The sequence below is a fragment of the Salmo salar genome, chromosome ssa17, assembly GCF_905237065.1.
Source record: "Salmo salar chromosome ssa17, Ssal_v3.1, whole genome shotgun sequence".
Taxonomy (NCBI): Eukaryota; Metazoa; Chordata; class Actinopteri; order Salmoniformes; family Salmonidae; genus Salmo; species Salmo salar.
Window position 1 is genome coordinate 75,709,322 of NC_059458.1, and position 17,633 is coordinate 75,726,954.

A 17,633-nucleotide genomic window follows, 5' to 3' on the forward strand; every position below is an offset into this window, starting at 1 on the left:
TTTACAGATGGGCTATGTACAGGTGCAATGATCTGTAAGCTGCTCTGATAGCTGATGCTTAAAGATAGTGAGGAAGATATGAGTCTCCAGCTTCAGTGATTTTTGCAATTAGTTTCAGTCATTGGCAGCAGAGAACTGGCGGCCAAAGGAGGAATTGGCTTTGGGGGTGACCAGTGAAATATACCTGCTGGAGCACGTGCTACGGTTGGGTGCTGCTATGGTGACCAGTGAGCTAAGATAAGGCGGGGCTTTACCTAGTAAGGACTTATAGATGACCTGGAGCCAGTGGGTTTGGCGACGAGTATGAAGCGAGGGCTAGGAAACGAGAGCACACAGGTCGCAGTGGTGGGTAGTATATGGGGCTTTGGTGACGAAACGGATGGCACTGTGATAGACAGCATCCAATTTGCTGAGTAGAGTGTTGGAGGCTATTTTGGAAATGACATTGCCGAAGTCAAGGATCGGTAGGATAGTCCGTTTTATGAGGGTATGTTTGGCAGCATGAGTGAACAATGTTTTGTTGCGAAATAGGAAGCCGATTCAAGATTTAATTTTGGATTGGAGATGCTTAATGTGAGTCTGGAAGGAGAGTTTACAGTCTAACCAGACACCTAGGTATTTGTAGTTGTCCACATATTCTAAGTCAGAAGCGTCCAGAGTAGTGATGCTAGGCGGGCGGGCAGGTGCGAGCAGCGATCGGTTGAAGAGCATGCATTTAGTTTTACTTGCATTTAAGAGCAGTTGGAGGCCACGGAAGGAGAGTTGTATGGCATTGAAGCTCGTCTGGAGGTTAGTTAACACAGTATCCAAAGAAGGGCCAGAAGTATACAGAATGGTGTCGTCTGCGTAGAGGTGGATCAGAGAATCACCAGCCGCAAGAGCAACATCATTGATATATACAGAGAAAAGAGTCGGCCCGAGAATTGAACCCTGTGGCACCCCCATAGAGACACTGAACTCTATCTGAGAAGTAGTTGGTGAACCAGGCGAGGCAGTCATTTGAGAAACCAAGGCTGTTGAGTCTGCTGATAAGAATGCGGTGATTGACAGAGTCGAAAGCCTTGGCCAGGTCGACGGCTGCACCGTATTGTCTTTTGTCGATGGCAATTATGATATCGTTTAGTACCTTGAGCATGGCTGAGGTGCACCCATGACCAGCTCGGAAACCAGATTGCATAGCGGAGAAGGTACGGTGGGATTCGAAATGGTCTGTGATCTGTTTGTTAACTTGGCTTTCGAAGACCTTAGAAAGGCAGGGTAGGATAGATATAGGTCTCTAACAATTTGGGTTTAGAGTGTCTCCCCTTTAAAGAGGGGGATGACCGCGGCAGCTTTCCAATCTTTGGGGCTCTCAGACGATACGAAAGAGAGGTTGAACAGGCTAGTAATAGAGGTTGCAACAATTGAGACAGATAATTTTAGAAAGAGAGGGTCCAGATTGTCTAGCCCAGCTGATTTGTAGGGGTCCAGATTTTGCAACTCTTTCAGAACATCAGGTATTTGGATTTGGGTGAAGGAGAAATGGGGGAGGCTTGGGCAAGTTGCTGTGGGGGGTGCAGAGCTGTTGACTGGGGTAGGGGTAGCCAGGTGGAAAGCAAGGCCAGCCGTCGAAAAATGCTTATTGAAATTCTCGATAATCGTAGATTAGATTGTTTCCTAGCATCAGTGCAGTGGGCAGCAGGGAGGAGGTGCTCTTTTTCTCCATGGACTTTACAGTGTCCAAGAAATTTTGGGAGTTTGTGCTACAGGATGCAAATTTCTGTTTGAAAAAACTATCCTTGTGGCCTCCCGAGTGGCGCAGTGGTCTAAGGCACTGCATCGCAGTGCTAGCTGTGCCACCAGAGATTCTGGGTTCGAGCCCAGGCTCTGTCGCAGTCGGCCGTGACCGGAAGGTCCATGGGGTGACGCACAATTGGCCCAGCATTGTCCAGGTTAGGGAGGATTTGGCTGGTAGGGATATCCTTGTCTCATCGCACACCAGCGACTCCTGTGGCGGGTCGGGTGCAGTGCATGCTGACCAGGTCGACAGGTCGACAGGTGTACAGTGTTTCCTCCGACACATTGGTGCGGCTGGCTTCCGGGTTGGATGTGCATTGTGTCAAGAAGCAGTGTGGCTAGGTTGGGTTGTGTTTCAGAGGACTTATGGCTCTCGACCTTCGCTTCTCCTGAGTCCGTACGGGAGTTGCAGCGATGAGACAAGACAACTACCAATTGGGGAGAAAAGGTGTAAAAGGGGTAAAATAATAAAAAAAGAAAAACTAGCCTTTGCTTTTCTAACTGCCTGTGTATATTGGTTCCTAACTTCCCTGAAAAGTTGCATATTGCGGGGGCAGTCAGGTCTGGAGTGAACCAAGGGCTATATCTGTTTCTAAAAATGTTGAATGGGGCATGTTTATTCATGATGGTGAGGAAAGCACTTTTAAAGAATAATCAGGCATCCTCTACTGAAGGAATGAGGTCAATATCTTTCCAGGATACCCGGGCCAGGTCGATTAGAAAGGCCTGCTCGCTGAAGTGTTTAAGAGAGCATTTGACTGTGATGAGGGGTGGTCATTTGACCGCTGACCCATTACGGACGCAGGAAATGAGGCAGTGATCGCTGAGATCCTGGTTGAAGACAGCAGAGGTGTATTTAGAGGGCAGGTTGGTCAGGATGATATCTATGAGGGTGCCCAAGTTTACAGATTTGGGGTTGTACCTGGTAGGTTCCAAGATAATTTGGGTGAGATTGAGGGCATCTAGCTTAGATTGTAGGACGGCCGGGATGTTAAGCATATCCCAGTTTAGGTCACCTAACAGTACAAACTTTGAAGATAAATGTGGGGCAATTAATTCACATATGGTGTCCAGGGCGCAGCTGGGGGCTGAAGGGGTCTGTAACAAGTGGCAACAGCGAGAGACTTATTTCTGGAAAGGTGGATTTTTGAAAGTAGAAGCTTGAACTGTTTGTGCACAGACCTGGATAGCATGACATAACTCTGCAGGCTGTCTCTGCAGTAGATTACAACTCCACCCCCTTTGGCAGTTCTGTCTTGGAGGAAAATGTATACACATACATAGAGGCATTTTTCAGCTGTGATTTTACCACTCAGAATCCAGAATGGATATGACAATGGGGCCAGCACAGGATGTAATACACCCTTACAACAATCTACTTTCTGATCTTCTTGACTTCTTATCTGGTAAACTGCTACTATGTGTTAAGAAAATAGCCCCAATTAGGGGTTAGTGTACTCCAGTAAAAAAGGGCTGGTTTAGATTAAAAACTATTGCCGTGTCCCCGTTCATAAGGGCATGAGAGACTAGTCACTGATAGAATTGAGTTGGCACTTTTTTTGGCCCAAACAACCACAGACCCACAATGTTGAGGTTACTCATGGACAGTAATTAGCTTCTTTTTTTTTTTAAATGCGTTGATGCATTGTGTCTTCTAACTATCCAAGAATAGGATCCAAAGTGTTAGGAAATATTTGTTCCCATAAATACAAAGGAGGATGTCTCTCCTCATACCTCTGGCACTTTAGTCAGACTGCCAGACTGTGCACCAAAGAGTCAATCCGGGGAGAATATATACAGGTCAACGGTGCCAATTGAAAGTCAAGGTGTGTGTCTGTGCCTTTTGGATTACTCTCTCTTTACACAGAACCCATGTGGTTCAAATCAAGAGCTACCCTTCCCCTTTCAGTCTGCTCTGCACATGTCTGAAAGTGACAGAGCCAGCAGCCAAGAGAGTTTTTCACAGTATGTCATAAAAAATGATAACACTTATGAATGTATGTCAAATGCTAATATGTATTAGATCCAGCACAATGGAATAACTAAGACCTGAATTTGAATGCAGCGTGTTCCGATTCCTCCTCTTTCTGTCCAGCAGGGTCAACCAAAAACACTTGGCCTAATGGTTCATGCAGATACTGGGGAAGCAATATAGAAATGTATTGATCCCTTAAATGATTTTAATATTAAATGACCCATATCACAACCCTCATACCTCTTCACAAAAATGTACCTAAATCAATTTTGGAAAAAGGATTTTACTCACAAAAGACATAGGAATTTATTTTTCCAGTTAGAAATAGTAGGCCATGCATCAAATAACAATTTTCATCAGAAAAACAAACCCTCAAATGCACTATTGCATTTTGTAAGTTGTCTGCAGGTGGCTTGTTGTGAATGCACTCAAATATCAAGTCATTATCAGGTTATGTAAACTGCATTTTAATACTCAACGTAGAAGGATTTGTCTTAATGTACAGTATATGAAAGTGATGCTATGAAAAGGATTCTTTCACGTTATCAAGCTCACTGTGACTGACAAATCACTGCCTATTACTGTGATTAAAAAGAGCATATGAAACATTGTTTTTCATGAGGCCTACCTGTGCGCCTTCATTTAAGCACCTCTGTTTGAACACCTGTCCTGTCCTTGATCCATAGCACATAGAGCCATTTGTGGATCTTTTCAGTGTCCATGTGAAAGATAGTTATTGTGAGGCTGGAACATTTGTTTACTTAAAAAAAAAGTAATACCCATGTAAAATGAAGGCCTGCAAGCTTACACTTAAATTGAGAAAAATTCATGTTTAATCATGTGAGGAAAATTGACAAACTAAAGGGTGTGCAATATAGAAGGGTAGTCAGTGGACATTCTGAACCTTTTTTGAAGTCACAAGGAGCTATTGAAATTTAACATTTTGAAAAATTCATGTAAAATCATGTGGGATGAAAATGGACAAACTAAAGGGTGGGCAATGTGTAGGCCCACTGAGTAGACATTCTGAACCTTATTTGAAGTCACTAGGTCACAGGACCAAGGAGCTATTGAAATTGTACATTTTGAAAAATTCATGTAAAATCATGTGAGATGAAAATGGACACACTAAAGGGTGTGCAATATAGAAGGGTAGTCAGTGGACATTCTGAACCTTGTTTGAGTCCAGTAGGTCATATGATTAATGAGCTATTGAAATTCAAAGATGTAAATAAATCATTTAAAATAGTGCGAGATGTAAATCGACAAAAAAAATGTGTGCAATGTGTGTCTATACCATCGGGTTAGCTAGAACCAGTTTTGAAAGTTTTAGGCATAATGGTTAAATAGCTATTGAAATGTTTCAAATTTGATTTGTCACTATGTTGATGGTCCCTAACTGCTGTAGGTGGAGGTAAGGAAAACTACAGGCGAATATCTGTCGAATATCCAACCTGAACCTGTCTTTACCTCGGTCCATTACACTCACCATTTCTAAACTCGCTACACACAGGGAGGGAAAGAGAGATTAGAAATACTCACTTCTCATGTTGTTGTAGCCTACTGAAAGGATCCTTGTTAGTGTAATAGATCCACTTCATTGGCCAGCTATCCGATTTCCTTTTGCTGTAGTAGGATGTCATGCAGACACCTCTTAAGCAGAGGCAATTGCCAAAGACTCCAACCACCCTAGTCGTAGACTGTTCTCTCTGCTTTCGCATGGCAAGCGGTACCGGAGCGCCAGGTCTAGGTCCAAAAGGCTCCTTAACAGCTTCTACCCCAAAACGTTTTTTACGCTGCTGCTACTCGCTGTTTATCATCTTTGCATAGTCACTTTACCCCTACCTAGGTGTGCACAGTGGTGTACATGTAGTAAAAATACTTTAAAGTACGACTTAAGTAGTTTTTGGGGCTATCTGTACTATGTATTATGTTTGAATGTTGGAGCGTGCCCCTGGCTATCAAAAAATATCTAAATCAAATGGTGCCATCTGGTTTGCTTAATATAAGGAATGGGAAATGATTTATACTTTTACTTTTCATACTATGATACTATATTTTAGCAATTACATTTACTTTTGATATGTAAGTATATTTAAGACCAAATAATTTTAGACTTTTATTGAAGTAGTATTTTACTGGGTGACTTTTACTTGAGTCATTTTCTATTAAGGTATATTTACTTTTGCTAATGTATGACAATTGGGTACTTTTTCCACCACTGCATGTACATATTACCTAAATTACCTCAACTAACATGTACCCCCTGTATATAGCCTCATTATTGTTATTTTATTTTTGCTCTTTTATAAAATAAAATAAATAGTTAATTTAGTAAATATTTTCCTACCTGTTGTAGTCAGCACATGTGACAAATAACATTTGATTTGATACTGAGGCACAAACATACTTAGTTGTCAAGTCAACTTATCCGTCAGTGTTGCTGTGAACTAGAGCAAAACGGGAGATGTATGAAAAATTAAGGATATCATTGATGCAATTTCAATGTTGTTTGAGTTGCTTTGTGTTTTACCAAATGTGCTTGAGATGGTTTTACTGCAACACTGCATCCAAGTTGCTTGACATAGGAGTTTCAAAGAGCTGTCAGTCAAGGTGAGGTCATGAATATCGCCATGCTATGTTGCAGTCTTAGGTCTCTCTTTATGTAGTGTTGTGTTGTCTCTTGTCGTGATGTGCGCTTTGTCCTATATTTTTATTTAATTTATTTTTATTTTTAATCCCAGCCCCTGTCCCCGCAGAAGGCCTTTTGTTATGCCTTCATTGTAAATAAGAATTTGTTCTTAACTGACTTGCCGAGTTAAATAAAGGTTAAATGAAAAGAATATATATATAACAATTATTATTATTATTATATGTAAGCTCCCTGCCAACAGCCTGTCTATTCAAACGTCTTGGTTGTTAGCCATGAGAGAAAAAGTACGAATGACCGTTCAGGACCTTTAAACAAACCAACCACACTTCCCCCTGGCCAACTGGCTCATGACATCAGATCATGAAAATAAAATGTTAACATCTTCATGATCTAATTGTTATAAAATAATTCAATGTATGTTTTGTGAACAAAGTTGATGACTAAAGTCATGTCTTATTTGACATGATCACTCAGTAGACTTTTCAATATGACCCAACCTGGGATTTAAACTCACAACCTCTGGATTTGGGGTATGCAGAACTTTCTGCTGCGCCACAAAATCTGTAGAATTTCATAAGTCCTCTACACATTTATTCCCCATAATACATCTCTGCACTTAACAAAATAGTGCCATCTGCACTGCTATTTTAGTCATCAGTTAATCTGACTAATCTCTCATTAACTCAATTCCAGCTATTTGTGTCTATGAGCGTGTACTCAGAATATTGTCCACATCCTAACTTTTTATTTTCATCTTCTGACTAAATAGATCTTTGTCCTAATTTTCTTTCTTTCAGTTTTCATCCTGTTTTCCTCCTTTGTGGATTTTTTTCACATGCGTCAGTAAACTAGACTTCTGATTGAATCTTTTCCCACAGTCATCACAGCTAAAAGGTTTCTCTCCTGTGTGAGTTAGTGTATGCTTCTTTAGGTTCCCCTTCTGATAGAAGCTTTTCCAACAGTCACCACAGCTAAATGGTTTCTCTCCTGTGTGAGTTAGTGTATGCTTCTTTAGGGACCCCTTGTGACTGAAGCTTTTCCCACAGTCACCACAGCTAAACGGTTTCTCTCCTGTGTGAGTCAGTGTATGCTTCTTTAGGGACCCCTTGTGACTGAAGCTTTTCCCACAGTCATCACAGCTAAATGGTTTCTCTCCTGTGTGAGTCAGTGTATGCTTATTTAGGGACCCCTTGTGACTGAAGCTTTTCCCACAGTCACCACAGCTAAATGGTTTCTCTCCTGTGTGAGTTAGTGTATGCTTATTTAGGGACCCCTTGTGACTGAAGCTTTTCCCACAGTCATCACAGCTAAATGGTTTCTCTCCTGTATGAGTCACCATGTGTATGGTTAAGTGTTCCTTGAGATTGAATCTTTTCCCACAGTCATCACAGCTAAATGGTTTCTCTCCTGTGTGAGTTAGTGTATGTTTCCTTAGGTTCCCCTTCTGATAGAACCCTACACATTCATACCTATAATACATCTCTGCACTTAGCAAAATAACGCCATCTGCACTAATATTTCAGTCATCAGTTAATCTGACTATTCTCTCAGACTTCATTTACTTATTCCAGCTATTTGTGTCTATGAGCGTGTACTCAGAATATTGTCCACATCCTGACTTTTTATTTTCATCTTCTGACTAAATAGATCTTTGTCCAAATTTTCTTTCAGTTTATCCTGTTTTCCTCCTTTGTGGATGTTTTTCACATGTTAGACTTTTGATTGAAGCTTTTCCCACAATCATCACAGCTAATTGGTTTCTCTCCTGTGCGAGTCAGTTTATGATTCCTTACTTCCCTTCTGATTGAATCTTTTCCCACAGTCACCACAGCTAAATGGTTTCTCTCCTGTGTGAGTAAGTGTGTGCTTCTTTAGGGACCCCTTCTGATTGAAGCATTTCCCACAGTCACCACAGCTAAATGGCTTCTCTCCTGTGTGACTTAGAATATGTGAGGTTAAGGTGCCCTTATGACAAAAACTTTTCCGCAGTCTCCACAGTTAAATGATTTCTCCCCTGTGTGAGTATTCATGTGCTTGGACAGATCTCCTTTGAGTTTTAAAGTCTTGCAACAAACAGGGCAGATGTAGGGTTTCACACTGTGACAGAGTCGGACATGGGCCGTCACTTTAGAGGTGGAATTGTATCGTTTTCTGCAGAAGCGGCATTCGCTGAGTCTCTTCTTGTAGAGAGTCACATGACTCTGCAGGTCAGCTTTCAGAGCAAACATTTCACCACAGTCACAGCAGTGGTGAGTTTTTTTTAGACGTGGTGCTGGGTTTGGAACAGTGTTCACCTATTGATGGGTTTGGATTCAATGGTGGGCTGGGATCCAATGGAGGGCTGGGATCCAATGACAGGCTTGGTTCCAGTGGTGGGCTGGGATCCAATGGCGGGCTGGGATCCAATGGCGGGCTGCTGTCAAGTGCTGCTGGGTCGCTGCTTACAGCTGACCTGTGGCTGGAGGCATTGTTTTGATTATCTGGAGGGTCACAGGGAATGTAGAGACCCTTAAGGTGGGTCACAGTAACAAAAGGTTTGAGATCCACTTGTTTAGGGTCATGCTCTCTGTTCTCCACAGTCTGGGTTTGGGGAGAAGTGAAGGGCTGAAGTGGGTCCTCCTGATCACATTCACTTTTCACACAGGAAGGAGTGAATTTGAAATCAGCCTCCAGCCCTTGAAGCTGCTCTTCCTCCTGACTGGTCCTGAGTTCCTCCTGTTCCTCTTTAATCTGTGGAAGTTCTGGGTTCTCCTGCCCCAGACTGGGGCTCCACTCCTGCTCACAGTGCTGCTTCTCATGGAGAACCTCCTCTTCAGAGACAGAGAGCTGCAGGGAGTCTGGAGGAAAGGAGAGAGGAGCAGAGGTTATCTATAGAGCCTTTAGACATCAGGGTTGGGGTCCATTCGAAGTTAAAGCTAGAATCCTTAGTTGTGCCATTGATTTTTTGACTTACAAATTAATGATATCCATTGATTCTTAAAGAATATAGCGTATAAATGCCTCGAGTTTAGTTCAACTGTCGTACCCCTTCAGAACCCCAAATATAAGCCTGTTTGTAAATGTAAAGAAACACTATATAGCCTCAAAACATGATTAAAACTATAATTTTGATATCATAGATGGTCAGTCCTTGCATACCTAGCTCGGTCTATGAATTTGAGAGTGGTTACATTTCTCCAGGCTCATCCCTCACCTTTTTACCCTCACCTTCTTTTCGTGACGTCGTCAGCCAATCCATCTATATATGAATGGGCAAAACCATTGATCACGTGACATATTAATTCCTATGTGAAGACTCAATAGCGCATTTGAAACCAAATGAAGTCGTTTACGATGCGAGAGGAGGCTATGAGGACGGCTTGAACAGACACTTTTTACCGAGCTGCGTCAGAAAGTCATTCTTCTTATTGTTGTTTTTATTTGCTCAAGATATAAGAACGTTCCTGTGACTGGAATGATAAGTGGATCATTTATTTTGACATGTCGATGCGAAGTCGTGACAAAAAGAGAAAGGAAGAAGCTGGCCGTTCTATTGCTAATCAACAAGAGAGGAACGTGTTCATAGACAACTGCCATAACTACTACTCCGTGCAAACCGCCACCCTCCAAAAAACGCAACACGGACTCTTGACATCGTGGATACCCTCTCTTTACTCATCAACTCCAGGTCTGACGCCATTGGCACAATGGTAGACGCAAACACCCTGGTAATCGAAGGCTTCATAAAGACGAGTTTGAATGTGGTGAAATCAAGAATGTGAAAATGAGAGTGGCTAAAGTTGAAAAGAGTATGGAACAGAATAACAATGTCTACCATAGTCGTCTCACTGATCTGGAGCAATACACAAGAAGATGGAACCTGAGATTCCACGGCGTGCCCGACGTGGAGAATGTGCGACGTGAGGCTATCTGCATCTGCCAAGAAGTTATGCCTGCAGAGAAGAACAGAGTTGGTGATAGCATCGACGGTGATGCATCACCTCGGCAAGAAGAAACTGCAAAACGATTCAAGACCAAGGGGTATCGTCATCCTCTTTACTGACAGATTCTACAGGGATGCTGTCTGGAAAGCTGCTTGGAAGAAGGCATTCCTTCAGAGCCATGGTCTGCGTTTCGCCGAGCATCTCAGCCCGGAGGACATAGAAAGGAGGAACAAATTGTGGCCAACGATAAAGAAAGCACAAAATAAGGGAAAGGCTTCATTAACTGCATGGAAATCATTTTTTATTGTCACTTCATATGCACTTAAAATAGTAGGCAGGTAGCCTATTGGTTAGAGCATTGGGCCAGTAACTGAAAGGTTGCTGGATCGAATCCCCGAGCTGACAAGGTAAAAATCTGTCATTCTGCCCCTTAAAAAGGCAATAAAACCCACTGTTCCCTAGTAGGCTGTCATTGTAAATAAGAATGTGTTTTTAACTGATTTGCCTAGTTAAATAAAAGTAGGTACCCCTTTATTAAAAGAAAAACATGTTCAGAATAGTCCCTGATTACAATAAAGAGGGTTTTTATTCTCTCTTACTACAGAGAACCCTTGGCTTGGTCTTGAACATAATTTTCTGTTGAGTTGAATTTCAAGATCCGGATAACAACCATCTCAGTTAATGGTATAAGCTTTTAATGGTTAATGGTATAAACTTTAAGTTGACTTAAATGGTGCAGATCAAGGTTCCTTATAGCTTACGTTCACTGCTCCTATGTTTCTGACTCATCCTACAGTTGATACTTTCATATAATCTGTCTTGTTTTGTCTTTGTCTATAGTTTATCTTAATGCTAAGGGTTTCCAAAACAATGTGAAGCACAATGCCTTATTTTTATTTGCTAAAAAACTTTGACCAGATTATTTTTTTTAAATTAAGAGTCGGACTCTTTGATTGCCTTGCCTCCCTTATCTTACCTCATTTGCACACACTGTATATATACTTCTTATTTTTCTACTGTATTATTGATTGTATGAATGTTTATTCCATGTGTAACTCTTTGTTGTTGTATGTGTCGAACTGCTTTGCTTTATCTTGGCCAGGTGGCAGTTGTAAATTAGAACTTGTTCTCAACTAGCCTACCTGGTTAAATAAAGGTGAAATAAAATAAAAAACTCAATTTCTGCTGATACCATCTTCTGGAAGTCACAGTTGGGCAACGATATTTGGCTTTCCCATGGCTCTGAACACTCCGCTGGGGTCATTACAATAAAAAAAATACCTTTGGTGGTAATATTTTACTCTCGGACTGTGATCACTTTGGTCACGTTATTTGTCTTGTGATGAGTTACAATGACATTACACTTAATACTTTAAACTTCTACGTGTACAACACCAAACAGGAGAATGATGAGTTGCTTGAATCTGTAGAGAAACATATACTTCATTGGTTATTATTGATAGGAGGGGACTAACATTACTATAAATAGTTAAACTGATAGATGGCCAACCAATCAGAATCTGGGTTTAATACTTTTTATGGGAAGGTTTGATCTTATATGGAGAGAGAGGTTTCCGGCTGACAGATAATTCACTTGAAGTAACAAAACAGGTTCCAGACAGTCCAGAATAGATTTTTGGCTTATATCAACATGTATTGATAGTGAGTGTGTTACTAAAAACGTGTACTACTTCCCTCAGACCATAGGGCCATGTACATTGATGTCAAAATATTGACCCCTGGTACGAACCTTGGTAGAGCATCCTACTGGAAGCTAAATAGCAACTTATTAAATAATGATATAGCTAAGTTTGAGGTTAAAGGTCTGCTCTCACACTTTTGGGAAAGGGCTTATAAAGAAACATCTTATTGCAAGAACTGGGAGCTCTTTAAATTTGAGGTGACCAAATACCTTAGCCAGATTACTACCAGATTTTTTTTAAACCAGAAGAGCAGAGGAGGAAAAGGTGATCATTTAAGATAACTTCCCCTTTTTCAGAGATCCCCAGCCAGCCTCTTGGGGAAAGAGAACATGGAATTGATTGAGTTAAAATAAACTGGATAATATAGATTAAATCAACTGGGTAATATATATATATATATATATATATATATATATATATATATATATATATACACTGCTCAAAAAAATAAAGGGAACACTTAAACAACACAATGTAACTCCAAGTCAATCACACTTCTGTGAAATCAAACTGTCCACTTAGGAAGCAACACTGATTGACAATAAATTTCACATGCTATTGTGCAAACGGCGTCTCCAGACTTTGTCACGTCTGTCACATGTCCTCAGTGTGAACCTGTTTTCATCTGTGAAGAGCACAGGGCGCCAGTGGCGAATTTGCCAATCTTGGTGTTCTCTGGCAAATGCCAAACGTCCTGCACGGTGTTGGGCTGTAAGCACAACCCCCACCTGTGGACGTCGGGCCCTCATACCACCCTCATGGAGTCTGTTTCTGACCGTTTGAGCAGACACATGCACATTTGTGGCCTGCTGGAGGTCATTTTGCAGGGCTCTGGCAGTGCTTCTCCTGCTCATCCTTGCACAAAGGCGGAGGTAGCGGTCCTGCTGCTGGGTTGTTGCCCTCCTACGGCCTCCTCCACGTCTCCTGATGTACTGGCCTGTCTCCTGGTAGCGTCTCCATGCTCTGGACACTACGCTGACAGACACAGCAAACCTTGCCACAGCTCGCATTGATGTGCCATCCTGGATGAGCTGCACTACCTGAGCCACTTGTGTGGGTTGTAGACTCTGTCTCATGCTACCACTAGAGTGAAAGCACCGCCAGCATTCAAAAGTGACCAAAACATCAGCCAGGAAGCATAGGAACTGAGAAGTGGTCTGTGGTCACCACCTGCAGAACCACTCCTTTATTGGGGGTGTCATGCTAATTGCCTATAATTTCCACCTGTTGTCTATTCCATTTGCACAACAGCATGTGAAATTTATTGTCAATCAGTGTTGCTTCCTAAGTGGACAGTTTGATTTCACAGAAGTGTGATTGACTTGGAGTTACATTGTGTTGTTTAAGTGTTCCCTTTATTTTTTTGAGCAGTGTATATTAAATAAACTGGATGATATATATAGATTTAAAGCAGAAGGAGCCTTTATTAGATCTAGTAAAACATGGCTTGAGGGAGAACAGAATTCATCCTATTTCTTTAGACTTGAGATATTTCACTCTACAAATAACACTATCCATAAGTTAAACATTGATGGTTTTATAACAGATTACCAAAAAGTCATTGCTAACTATTGTAGGAATTCTTACAGGAAATTGTCTAGCTCAACGTACTCTCAGGAATCAACAGATGTTTTTGGACTCACTGAATAATGTTCACTCTATAAGTGATACAGAATCTAAACAGTGTGATGAACCCATCATAGTTGAAGAGATTATCGAGTCAGTCAAACATCCTAAAGAACAATACATCCCCAGGTATTGATGGAATTATGTCAGAATTTTACAAGTTATTTCTGAACAAGTAGCTCCCTTCCTACTTGAAGTATTTTTAGAGAGTATTAAAAACAATCTTCTCCCTCCTGCAATGGCTCAGGAGTTAATAACACTGATACCTCAGCCTAAAAAAGAAGTGCTGCTCATCCATAACTGGCATCCAATTTGTCTTCTTAATAATGACTATAAGATATTAGCCTTACTACTTGCAAAAATAATTGAAGTCCTGGATGCAGTCATTGATGAAACACAGTCTGGCTTTATGAGGAACATACATATTTCTAACAATATCAGACTAGTATTAAACATACTTGACTACTTAGACCTAATAACCGAGGATAGCTTCATATTCTGCCCTACCAGGCAAAAAGGCAGTAACTGCTAATTTATTCGAAAATTAGTTAATGTTTTTAGAAGTGGGTGGAGAGCCCATAAACAACACAGCGCCACAATGTGGGTGGGGGGTTTTAATACAAGTTACAGGCCAATTATAATGGAAATCGATAACTACGTGTGGAAACACGAAACAGTAAAATTGAGTAATAACGTTGTTATTAGTGTATGCTTGGGACTAATGGGACAGCGTGCACTAAATCAGAGAATGCCATTATCAAGAGCAATTATAAAGACATGCGATTGAAATGGGGCTGACAAAACACTGTAATCTACTTAACACAGAGTTTGCAAGTATAGAAAATGCACTTATCTGGAGTCGACTGAATATCATTGCTTGCGCAGCATTAGATCAAAATGGATGAGAAATACTCTTGGACAAATGGAAGAAGATCTTTTCTGGAAAGCATACATTTGTATATCTCTGTTTAATCATTAAAATATCACATGAATTATATCAGACTTTACATATATAACTTTTTTGGTTTTATTAATAAATAATTTATCTGAAACCGACAGCTGGGTTAACTGGTTGTTTAAAGAATAGCTCTGTTGCCATAGGGGAACAGGTGTGTGTGTGTGTGTGTGTGTGTGTGTGTGTGTGTGTGTGTGTGTGTGTGTGTGTGTGTGTGTGTGTTTGTCTGTAGCCAGCTGTGTAGCATGACGCTAAACATTTGACTGTCAACAGCAGGACTCAAGTGTTCAGCCCTGTTTCCTTGACTAATGTACCAGGCTTATCATCCACAGTGTTCAGCCCTGTTTCCATGACTAATGTATCAGGCTTATCATCCACAGTGTTCAGCCCTGTTTCCATGACTAATGTACCAGGCTTATCATCCACAGTGTTCAGCCCTGTTTCCATGACTAATGTACCAGGCTTATCATCCACAGTGTTCATCCCTGTTTCCATGACTAATGTACCAGGCTTATCATCCACAGTGTTCAGCCCTGTTTCCTTTACTAATGTACCAGGCTTATCATCCACAGTGTTCAGCCCTGTTTCCATGACTAATGTACCAGGCTTATCATCCACAGTATTCATCCCTGTTTCCTTCACTATTGTACCAGGGTTATCATCCACAGTGTTCAGTCCTGTTTCCTTCACTAATGTACCAGGGTTATCATCCACAGTGTTCAGCCCTGTTTCCATGACTAATGTACCAGGCTTATCATCCACAGTATTCATCCCTGTTTCCTTCACTATTGTACCAGGGTTATCATCCACAGTGTTCAGTCCTGTTTCCTTCACTAATGTACAAGGGTTATCATCCACAATGTTCAGTCCTGTTTCCTTCACTAATGTACAAGGGTTATCATCCACAGTGTTCAGCCCTGTTTCCTTGACTAATGTACCATGCTTATCATCCACAGTGTTCAGCCCTGTTTCCATGACTAATGTACCAGGGTTATCATCCACAGTGTTCAGCCCTGTTTCCTTGACTAATGTACCAGGCTTATCATCCACAGTGTTCAGCCCTGTTTCCTTGACTAATGTACCAGACTTATCATCCACAGTGTTCAGCCCTGTTTCCTTGACTAATGTACCATGCTTATCATCCACAGTGTTCAGCCCTGTTTCCATGACTAATGTACCAGGCTTATCATCCACAGTGTTCATCCCTGTTTCCTTCACTAATGTACCAGGCTTATCATCCACAGTGTTCAGCCCTGTTTCCATGACTAATGTACCAGGCTTATTATCCACGGTGTTCAGCCCTGTTTCCATGACTAATGTGCCAGGCTTATCATCCACAGTGTTCAGCCCTGTTTCCTTCACTAATGTACAAGGCTTATCATCCACAGTGTTCAGCCCTGTTTCCTTCACTAATGTGCCAGGCTTATCATCCACAGTGTTCAGCCCTGTTTCCTTCACTAATGTACAAGGCTTATCATCCACAGTGTTCAGCCCTGTTTCCTTCACTAATGTACAAGGGTTATCATCCACAGTGTTCAGCCCTGTTTCCTTCACTAATGTACAAGGCTTATCATCCACAGTGTTCAGCCCTGTTTCCTTCACTAATGTACAAGGGTTATCATCCACAGTGTTCAGCCCTGTTTCCATGATTTATGTACTAGGGTTATCATCCACAGAGGTGTAAAGAGGAGCTAAGACAAAACAAGGACAACACAATGATGACATGAATCACAACAGAAAAGTGCATCATAGTGGGAGGACTGCAAGGGCAACGAAAACACGTCATTAAATAATTATTACATTCATCCATGGATATTTCAGTTTATTGAAAGGTAGCATTCATTTCAAGGCTCCTTGGAGTATGAGTGGAACACATTGAAATTCTGACTGACGTGAAATTGGCATCTACTCAAAGAGGATCAAGAAACAGAAGGCCATTTTCTACTCTCTGTCGTCACCACTTGAGTAATTTGTTTAGTTGTGAGTAAAGTATTGACGACAATATGTTGCCATACAGTTGCACAACAAGACAAATCAGCACAGCAGGACAGCATTCAGTTGTACTAAAGTTGTACTAAAGATTTTTTAACTATCTGTGGTTGTACGCTCTCCTGTTTCTCCCGCTCTCTACTAGATCTCCTAGTATCCCTGTGAAATGGAGGTCCGTATTCTGGTAACAGTATAGCTTCCTCCAGTGTCCCTATCCCCCATACTGGACTCCAACCAGTGATCCGCTGCTTGCAAACATGTGATCGCTCTCCTCGACAACATACCTACTGTTGAGTATGTAAAAATATCTACTTCGATAGTTCCATTGGTGACATTTCAAGCTAGCTGTGGAATGAGTTTACGGTATGATTTTAACTCCGTTACACCCACCCTTTCTAAACTCGCTACACATAGGGAGGGAAAGAGAGATTAGAAATACAATAGACATTCTCACTTCTCATGTTGTTGTAGCCTACTGAAAGGATTCACATTGGTATAATAGATCCACTTCATTGGCCAGCTAGCCGACAGTGGTGTAAAGTACTTAAGTAGTACTTCAAAGTATTTTTACTTAAGTCTTTTTTTGGGGTATCTGTACTTTACTATTTATGTTTTTGACAACTTACTTTTTACTTAATAAATGTTCTCTTTCACCCAAAAGTAGTTGCTACATTTTGAATGCTTAGCAGGGCAGGAAAATGGTCCATGTTTACAATTTTTTCTATGATCTCTGAGTGAGACTAACTAATAAAATCAATGTGGGCCCCCCGTCGGTAATTCGACCATGATTACTATAAGTTTAGATAGCTGACCGCTAGACTAGAAAATATTAGCTGACATGGGCTAATTGAGTGACTATCAGTGACTGACATAAGAGAAAAACTGCTTCTGCGCAATCAAATGTCAAAATTGCACCTTGTGTTTTGTAGTACCCTAACTCACAACAGTAAGTTGAGACCCAGTAAGTTGAGACCCAAAAAATATTATTTGTATTATTACACAATAATACAAATAATATTTTTTGGGGGAAATT

The 17,633-nt window shown here is 41.2% G+C and overlaps 1 protein-coding gene across 1 annotated transcript; it reads right to left on the reverse strand.

Moving 5' to 3' along the window:
- Positions 1-7,197: 7,197 nt before the first annotated feature.
- On the reverse strand, positions 7,198-8,007 carry LOC106576523 (gastrula zinc finger protein XlCGF7.1-like). The gene has a single exon (XM_014153744.2). It carries the CDS (start codon positions 7,882-7,884, stop codon positions 7,198-7,200), a length of 687 nt encoding a protein of 228 aa, XP_014009219.2. The 5' UTR covers positions 7,885-8,007.
- Between the last annotated feature and the right edge of the window lie 9,626 nt (positions 8,008-17,633).

Bases quoted from the DNA above. Each gene is read 5' to 3' on its own strand.
- LOC106576523 (XM_014153744.2), bottom strand. From the start codon at position 7,884: ATGTATTATAGGTATGAATGTGTAGGGTTCTATCAGAAGGGGAACCTA.